General features: G+C 48.5%; 1 protein-coding gene across 1 annotated transcript; it reads right to left on the reverse strand.

The window, feature by feature from the left end:
- Window positions 1–228: 228 nt before the first annotated feature.
- On the reverse strand, window positions 229–5,992 carry LOC120044045 (glutamine-rich protein 2). Its single transcript, XM_038988636.1, is given in 14 exon segments — window positions 229–293; window positions 761–872; window positions 1,078–1,252; window positions 1,491–1,721; window positions 1,911–2,024; window positions 2,155–2,220; window positions 2,752–2,870; window positions 3,146–3,310; window positions 4,262–4,336; window positions 4,458–4,578; window positions 4,669–4,676; window positions 4,825–5,085; window positions 5,609–5,694; window positions 5,800–5,992. Coding segments are annotated over 14 exon segments (1,791 nt in total).
- Window positions 5,993–9,916: the final 3,924 nt, after the last annotated feature.

The raw sequence follows: 9,916 nt of genomic DNA on the forward strand, positions 1-9,916 counted from the left end.
CCTGAAATACTCCCTCCCATAAACTAAGCTCCTCTCTCCTTCCCTAAATCTCCAGACCCTCGTTCCTAATCCTTCATCATACACCACTTTAACACTGTACTGTATTCCTCCTCAAATTCTCATTCCCAACCAAACAGACCACTTTCTTTCTCAACCCACCCCAACTTTTCAGTCTCCTCCCCATTCTCTCCTGACCCTTCACCTCCCATTTCCCCATGATGTCCCCCCTCACTCTTCCTCCCCACACTCCACTTTACTCTTTATCTCTGCATCCCTGCACTGCGAGCCCAACTCTGGACACATGGTCCAGGGAGCGAGAGAAGAAACAGGCTAAGGGCAGTTGTGGCCTGGACAGACGTCACAGTGTGATCATCATCTTAAGACGCGTTGTGTAACTGGGCCCAGAGGTGACAGTGAATCCTCGGAAGTGTGCTTCACTGTCAATGAGGAGTCCATATGGGCTGTCAGAACTGGAGTCTGGACATCACTCTCTCCCAGGCACGGACCATGACAGCTGCCCACAGCATGCAGACATGTCACACTTAACATTAGGTGACTTTTTGGAGCGATGGCATAAAAATACTAAATGGACCAGTGGGAATAGCTTTACTGCTTGAATTGAGTAACATGAATTAAGTAGTCTAGCTTTTGTTCACAATTGTCCAAATTCCATTTTCTTTTCAATACATGTAATTCTACTCTAAAAATACACAGTACTGTAGAGTAGAGCTGAATATAATCCCAGTCCAGAACCCTGTACCGTCTTCAGGAAAGATGGTGGGTAGTCCGGCATCCACAGTCTTGACTGATCTGGTTTTCAGGCGGCCCTTGTAGATATGTCCGTCCAATCCCAGGATGTCCACCTCCTCCGGCTGACCAATAGGCACAAGGACAAGGTCAAATATTTGCATACCTAACAACTGTCAAATACACCTCAAATATACTCTGTACTCAACATGATAACTTGTATAAATGGCTCAACAAACGTGATTGACCAGGTGTATTCCTATGGGCTGGCAGTGGTTTAGTTGTCTGTCAGTACAGTAACCCACAGTAGGTGAGGTTGGTCTCACTCACCTGAATGCGCAGTGGGGAGCTGGAGATGGGCGGTGTCTCCTCCTCAGCCTGGATGAAGTGGCTGATGTGCTGCAGGCGGGTGTAGCGGCGTTTGGGGTAGGTCACGGTGTGGCTGCCTCCACAGCTCCGGGACATGGCCAGGTAACTGTAGTCCGCCATCTCAGGGATGCGCTCGCTAGGATGGACACAGGAGTGGAGGTTGAAGGTCGGAGGATAAACACTTCGAGAGGTTTTAAACAGACCTGACAGTACAGTATTTATAGTTTGTAGTTACATTTGGTCACCTTGCCTCCCTGACACTTCTCTAAACCATAACAAAGCAATATGGACAACTTTTTGGTCCTTCCCCTGTTTCAATACATGTGCTCCCGGCTTCCCTGCCTGACCCTGGCCTGACTGACTGACTGACTCACTGCTTGGGCAGACTCTGGCTGGTCCTCTGCAGCGGGCTCAGGATGTGTGGATAGCGGGAGCTCCCGATCTCCCTCAGAGCCCCCTGGCTGTAGGTGCGCTCTAGGCCAGATAGGTGGGTCTGCACTCTCTCTATCTGCCTACACATCATGGTGTGGATCCGCTGCACCTGCATCATGGCCCTTTCGGAGCTGGCCATCTCAAAGTGGCCGTGGTTGGTCCCTGGCCTCAGGCTGAGATGGAGGGAGAGCTGGCTATGTCAGACACTTGTAACTATGGAACACTTCTGACTGATCTAGTGTGGGTGTTAGGTCTTTGGGAGTAAGATAAAGTTGACTACACTGTATATTGGATATTGGGACACTGGCACCCCCTGCTGGTTAAAATGGGGCCAAGTAAGAGTTTCAGTTGTGATGTTTGACTGTTTGCTCTCACCTCTGCAGTGCTGGCGAACCTGCTCAAGCTCATAGATGGTGTGCGGTCGGTTGGACTTGTGGGAGGGTAGGCCAGGAGTGGAGGGCACGGTGACCAAGTGCCTGTTGTCCAGTGGAGAGAGAAAGAAGAAAGAGAGGTAGGTGAATAAGCAGCACCACAATCCTATTATTTCAATTTCCACAATGTCTGTGTGTACTGTATAAGAATATGACATTATTATCATTTACTTACGGTCCTGGGGTAAGCATATCAACTGGGCGGTCGCAGGAGATGCAGTGGAACCTTGCCACAAGTTGTCTATGAAAGGAACGTAACAAAGACAAATCAAAACCAAAGTTTATTGGTTGCATACACAGATTTGTAGGTGTTATAGCAGGTGCAGCAAAAATGCTTTTGTTTCTAGCTCCAACAGCGCAGTAGAATGTCTAGCAAATACAATACAAATACACAAATAATCAAGAAACAAACAAACAAGAAATGACAGAACGAGTCCAAATAACAATCCAGAGTAGATATATCAGAGTGAGCATGTGTCAGAATCCAGAAGATAAATACGTGGTGTGTATAGACAGTATATAATTTGGAAGGAAAATAGTGTGTACAGTAGTAGGTATATTAGGAACAGAATACAGTATATACTGTACATACCCAGTGAGTAAACAACAGTATACAAACAGAACATAAACAAATAGACAGAATATAGACAGAGATAAAATGAACGCTAAACACAGGAAGACAATGAACGCATGATCATATAGAACTCCATAGAGGAACCTGAACTTATCCAGCCATCATCCCTCCTGGGCCTGGCTGTGACATGTGACTTACTTCCTGATGCCTGCAGCGTCGTCCTCCTTCGGGGCAGGCTGGGCCTGCAGCTGCTTACGGATGCTCTTCCAGCGGTCCTCTAGCTGCTTCTTCACAGGATCCAGCTCAATCTGGTCCAGCTACACAGATAGACAACAGATGTACTACAGGGATCCCAAAGATATAAACTACCACCAGACACACCAGACAGACATTCCATGAGATTTTTACAAACAATGCTATCTGTCACTATAAACACGTTCGTAAAACACTTAAACTTGTGACATACAGACTTGTGAGATATATGTATTGGTGATAGCATAGTAATAACAGCAGAGCATGGCGCGTATCAATGGACATGTAGGCCTATTATATAAACATCCATTTAGCAGGGTAACTTCCTGCTCAGTCCCACCTTGCACTCCATCTCGGTGGAGATTTTGTCGATGATTTTGTGCCAGTCCTGCTCCTGGCCGGTGATCTTGCTGAGCAGCTCCTGGAACATGGTGTTGAGCTCCTCTGTCATGGAGTCAAACTGCATGCGGCTCACCTTGGTCTCCAGGGCACGCTTGTCTGCTTTCTACAGGAAGAGAGGAGATGCAGTCAGGGCAATGGCAGTACTAGTGTGCACTTGTAGGGGTTAGGTGAAACCTGTATGGACTTGTAGGGGTTAGGTGAAACCTGCATGGACTTGTAAGGGTTAGGTGAAACCTGCATGGACTTGTAAGGGTTAGGTGAAACCTGCATGGACTTGTAAGGGTTAGGTGAAACCTGTATGGACTTGTAAGGGTTAGGTGAAACCTGCATGGACTTGTAAGGGTTAGGTGAAACCTGTATGGACTTGTAAGGGTTAGGTGAAACCTGCATGGACTTGTAAGGGTTAGGTGAAACCTGCATGGACTTGTAGGGGTTAGGTGAAACCTGCATGGACTTGTAAGGGTTAGGTGAAACCTGCATGGACTTGTAAGGGTTAGGTGAAACCTGCATGGACTTGTAAGGGTTAGGTGAAACCTGTATGGACTTGTAAGGGTTAGGTGAAACCTGCATGGACTTGTAAGGGTTAGGTGAAACCTGTATGGACTTGTAAGGGTTAGGTGAAACCTGCATGGACTTGTAAGGGTTAGGTGAAACCTGCATGGACTTGTAAGGGTTAGGTGAAACCTGTATGGACTTGTAAGGGTTAGGTGAAACCTGCATGGACTTGTAAGGGTTAGGTGAAACCTGCATGGACTTGTAAGGTTTAGGTGAAACCTGTATGAGCTTGTAGAGATAAATACATATGTGTATGAACTTGTGTATGGACACGTATGGGCTTGTGGTGACTTGTATGGCCTTGGTAGGGTTTAGCATGGGCTGGTACAGGTGAACTTGAGCATGTTGGGATTTGTAGATACCCCTATGGTCTTGAATGGACTTGTGGAAGCTCGTCTAGACTAACATCAACATGTGAGAACTTGTGAGAGTTCACCTGAGTTGAGTATAACACACTGAGGGAAAGCTGAACTATGGCATGTTGTGGTGAGAGACTCACGATTTCAATCTCCATCTCCACAAGCTCTTTGTCAGCTTTCTTCTCGTCCAGTTCTTCCATGGACTTGTACAGATGCTGTGACAGAAAGACATTACTGAGAATCAGTTTTCTGTGGTTTGGAACAGAAGTACAGCGTGGAGCGTCTCCTATTCCCCTATGGGCCTCCCCCTGCTGCGGCCCTCCCTACCAGACTCACGTCGATGTGGACCTGTTTCTGGCTGTGCTCCTCAATCAGGTGGTTGGCTGTGCCGTGGAGCTTCTCACACTCAGCCTGCAGCTGCATGATGGCTCCCTGAACGTCATTCATCAGCTCCGAGCTCTGGCAGAAACAACACAGAGAGACAGGGTTCTATGTCTGTAATACACAGCCATGCCCCACTGCCATGGAGCACCTGGCACTGACACACTCCTTTCCCTTAACACAGTGCTGCCCTGATAGAGCTTCCCTTACATATCATCTCTAAACGTATCCCTCCCTCAGGGTTCAACATAGCAGACCCATTATTTAGTTTAAACCCTTTGGTATTCTGTTTCATCCTCTATCGTGGCCATGCCTATAGTACCTCTACTCCAGGTCTGCCTCCTCCCTGCTGATTCATGAATCTGCTAACCAGGCCCTGCAGATTCTCATAGCGCTGGAACAGCTGGCTGACCTTCCTGCTCACGTCTACAGAGCAGGAGGGGCACGTGGAGCCTTGCTGCCCGTCTGCCTGACCGCTGCCCTGGCCCTGCTCTGACCCCTGGGGCTCCTGCTGGAGGCTCTAGGAGAGCAGCGAGGAGGAGGACGCCATCATGTCCTCCAGCATGCCTCGCAGGTTGTCCATCTGCGGTGAGAGGGCAGTGTGAGGGCCATGTTGGGGCCACCAGGGGCCACTAGCTGCTACATTATGGATGATGCTGTCTCAGCTATATTCTACAGTTGAAGGTTTTACACTCTGGTGTTAGACCTGACAGTGTATTCAAATGTCTGTCTGTCTGTCTGTCTGTCTGTCTGTCTGTCTGTCTGTCTGTCTGTCTGTCTGTCTGTCTGTCTGTCTGTCTGTCTGTCTGTCTGTCTGTCTGTCTGTCTGTCTGTCTGTCTGTCTGTCTGTCTGTCTGTCTGTCTGTCTGTCTGTCTGTCTGTCTGGTGTTAGACCTGACAGTGTATTCAAATGTCTGTCTGTCCGTCCGTCCGTCCGTCCGTCCGTCCGTCCGTCCGTCCGTCCGTCCGTCCGTGAGCCCTCTGAGCCCTGAACTGTCCCTATGTTCCGAATTAGCTGCTCCAGTTCTCCCAGCTACGACAGGGACATGGGGTCATCAACAATGTGTGTGTTTGTGCGTGTGCTTGCATACATGTTCCTCGCTCACCTTGGCTCTGTCACCCATCAGGCTGTCGACCAGAACTCTCAGATGATTCAGTTGATCCAACAGTTTGTCAGGCACATCCCTGTCCCCTACACATTCAGGACAAAAATTGTCATCCCACACAAAAGACATCATTCAGTAAAAGAAAACATAGAATTGCCATACACTATCCAATCTCCACATTGTTGTCTTACCCATGTCAGTGAGGTGCTCCCGGAGGTGCTGGAGCTGGGCCTGGTCGGCCTTGCCTGCTTCCAGCAGCTCTACTCTGGTCTCCAGGGTGTTGTGTCTCTCCCTGAGCCTGCCCACGTCCCTCAGGGCCTCCACTGTCTCTGGGTAACGCTCTGCCCCGCTGGCCACACGAGACAGGGGTTTGCTGCCCACCATCAGAGCTCCATCAGAGAGAGACTGCTGGGGCAGTGCCCCCCCATGCTGGCTGACAGTGGCAGTGCCAGGAGTGAAGGCAGCAGCTCCATCAGAGAGGGACTGCTGGGGCAGTGCCCCCCCCATGCTGGCTGACACTGACAGTGCCAGGAGTGAAGGCAGCAGCTCCATCAGAGAGGGACTGCTGGGGCAGCGCCACCCCATGCTGGCTGGCAGTGACAGGAGTAAAGGCAGCAGCTCCATCAGAAAGGGACTGCTGGGGCAGTGCCCCCCCATGCTGCCTGGCATTGACAGTGCCAGGAGTGAAGGCAGCAGCTCCAGTGTTGGCATTGGCAGAGGCGCTGAAAGGAGTCATGGTGGTCATGACAACTGATGTGGGGACAGGGACTGAGTGCCTGATTTCCTATTGGAGAAATAGCTACCATCAACACAAAGCTAATGTCTATTCCTATGTCTTGTATATGATTGCTTGATAAAGGAATCTCACTCTTTCAAGCAAGACATAAGACATGCCTTTTGCAGATTCTGTTGCTCGCTAACCAAGGTGGTCTGCATGATGTCCCAGGTCACACACTGAATGAGCTCGTCTGGGTAACTCCCAACTCTGTCCTGCAGCTCTAACTGTGATAGAGAGAAGACAAGAAAGAGAGGAAGTCATGATTAACCTCTTTTTACTAGAGTTAGCTACTACAGTACTATACTATTGTTTGTCTCCTCTTAACAATGTAGTATATCATTTCTGAGCTCGGAAAGTAGTCTCCTCAGTTCCAACTCACGGTGGCAGAGTCCAGGTTGTCCAGTCGGTGGCAGTACTGTTCCACTCAACCAGCTCACTCATATTCAGCTGGAACCCAAAAACACCCAGAGCAACATCATGCTACCAGATGGAAACAGATATGTAGGATGATCCCTATTATCCTCACTCTATTGTTGAGGTGATTGACAGGCCAGGTTGCCAGAGATAAGCTGTGGCTCTTTGATGCTGTTGCCCTCTGTATGACTCCATGTCCCCTACAGAGAGTGATGGAGGGAGGGGACCAGGGCCAGGGTGGATCGGGCTCTACATGACGCTATATTTCACCACTGTGTGGGGTGGTGAGATGGAGAAGGATTCCCTAGTGATGAGCACTGGGTATATCCCCTACTGTAGATTAATGAGGGAGATGAGCAAGGTTGCCAAATGTTGTCTATCTGCAATCCCTCCTCACTATGAGGGTTTGCCAGTATGGATGTGTGTCTGACCTGGTTGAGTTGGTTCTGGAGGCTCTTGACCTCTTGACCTCTTTCTTCAGGTCGTCTCTGGACTCCTTCAGGTCCTGGATCTCCTTCAGCAGATCCTGGATCAGCGACGAAGGACTCAAAGCTCAAAGAACCTCACAACACTGGTCAGATCACTTAACACAATCATTACCTTTTGTCAGTTTCTGTCATGATGACTGAATCGTAGGCTAATCGTAGGCTATCGTAGGCTGTGCCTTATTCAGGGTGAATCAGCACACATGGTGATCTCTTTGCATTAGGTCTAAAGCTTTTTCACAGCCTCTTCATGCCCAAAACACTTGAAACTGACTCAGCCCAGTTCTCTAATCTCCCAAAATAAGACTCTGTGAAAATTTGAAGCGGTCAGGGGACTCAGTAAGGTAGAAATCCCCCTGACCAAAGCCATATATTTGACTATTCCCCTGGCTACTTCCTTTGAAGATCAGTAGGAAGATCCTAAACCCCATTCATTTAGGAAGGATCCCCAAACCACTCTCCGTGGCTCCATCCAGTTGACATTTCACCCCAAGGGAGGTTACTAGGACACCACCATCCATATGCAGTAGATGAGCTACACAAGCTGTTACAAAGCAGCGGTAGGACCTGTCTGTCTCCAGATAATCCATATTTTTCAGAGTACATAACCCCTGCCCATATGGAACCACTCCACTCTCTAACACAGCTGAGGCCTTGTTGACAGAGTAAACCCACACATTTGCTCTGGGTGTTGCAAATTAGAAATAGGTTGTGTTTACTAAGCAAAGTTGAAACAGGTGGTTTTGAACGTATTGACCAGAGTTCCGATGGGTTTGTCTAATGCACCCAGACATGAAACGACGCATAGCGACCCCACTGAGCTGCACAGGCCGTCAAACAATTGGCTGAATAACTAATAGGTTGTTCAGTGAGCTGTAAACGTGGAAGGGATATATGACCTGCGTGTATGGAATTTCTGGAGGAGACCACCTTTTCATTGATCGCCTCAAGCATCTCAGAGACATGAGATTAGCCAAAACATGATCAAATCTTGTAAATAGGACATACACTAGAATACCTGGCAACCAACCCAACCCCTAATGACAAACAGAGAGACAATCAACTGTATTCATCACATTTTGATGAGTGGATCCAGGGTATGGTTAATTTCCTATGAGATTCTTATGACACTTTAAAAGCTCATCATGAGGCTGATCGGACATATTGAGTTCACAGGAAATTATGATAATTGCTACATCAGCAAACAGTAAGCAAAATGTATGCATCGTCCTATTCCCTTAAAGGAGCTGGGCTCCCTAACCAGGGGACATCCCCAACCGTATCTTCCTCAGACACAATGTCCCTAGTACTCCGTCTGTTTGTCTGTGAGGATGTTGTTTGGACAGAGTGCCCAACCTCCTTCCTGTTTCTGCCACAACATCTGAGTCAGCATCACCCACAGGTCTGTTGCAAATGGTAACAGACAGGACAACCTAAATACAACCTAAATACAAGCCCCAACAAGAAAAACTCTAGTAAAAGGGGTAGGAAATGAGTAACTAACATAATGTAAGTACACTGACTTTTACTGTCCCAGCGATAAGGAAGTTATTTGCGATTGGGAAGAAAGCCATCCGCTCTACCTCCCTGTTACTCTTTAGTCAGCCATTAACTGGTTCTGACTAAGATGGCCGGTGGCCTGGAATCCTTCCACGCCACTGTGAACACAGAGCACCACTCAGGCAGACTTTTCGCTACCCTCTCAGATCCAGGACATGTACCCTGTGGGGTCACAGCAGAGCACACCTTTATCAACCACAACAATCCCCTGATAACCTCTGCCATGGGTTAAGAAGAAAGAGACCCTGGCTAAGGGCCTGTATGCAGGAAATACAATATGCTGCTATGAGTTGTGAGGTAGAAACTGATGGACATTGTGTCTTAGTGGGGTCTTCAGGGATATGGCAGAGAGGGCCAGAGAAGGCCAGACAGGGCCAGCGAGGGCCAGAGGTCCAGACAGGTATTGACCCACAGCAGTATGCCCACAGGATACATGAATGATTCAGAGGATTTTCAGAGGCACCTTCGCCTGTACCCACTGGCTGTCCCTCCCTCATATCACCTGAGTGTTAACTGGGCAGGTCTGGGCAACATCAGTGAAGATAGCTAAGTCCTGTGCAATCTTTCATCTTCCTACTTGCTTTATTTACACAGACTGTCATGTCTCTATCTGTGTCCATATTTCAAACTCAGACATTTCAGATAACAGCAGAGATACAGATACAATTTTGTTCCACAGCATACACAGGGAACACAGGAGTGGTGCTTATCTTTGGGGAGTGGCCTTTCCTTTGGAAACTGGAACAGAGACACAGTGAGGTCATTTGAGAAGACAGGGTGGTGCCCATCACCTATTGTGCTGTGCTCTGTCATCAATATCCTTATCCAGTGTTGAGTGTTCTGAAATGCTCACCATTCACCACACAGACAGGCCCCCAGCTGCAGGACAGGGCTTTGATGAGCAAGCACTCAAGGACTTAAAACAGATAAGAGGCTGAATCACTTGCCAGCAGCACATCCCCCTGCATTCCACTGCTGGCTTGCCTCAGAAACTAGGTAGTTGGTCCTGGTCGGTACCTGGATGGGAGACAGAATGCTGCTGGAAGGCCAATAGCTGGTACTCTTCCCTCT

The sequence above is a fragment of the Salvelinus namaycush genome, chromosome 3, assembly GCF_016432855.1.
Source record: "Salvelinus namaycush isolate Seneca chromosome 3, SaNama_1.0, whole genome shotgun sequence".
NCBI classification, from domain to species: domain Eukaryota; kingdom Metazoa; phylum Chordata; class Actinopteri; order Salmoniformes; family Salmonidae; genus Salvelinus; species Salvelinus namaycush.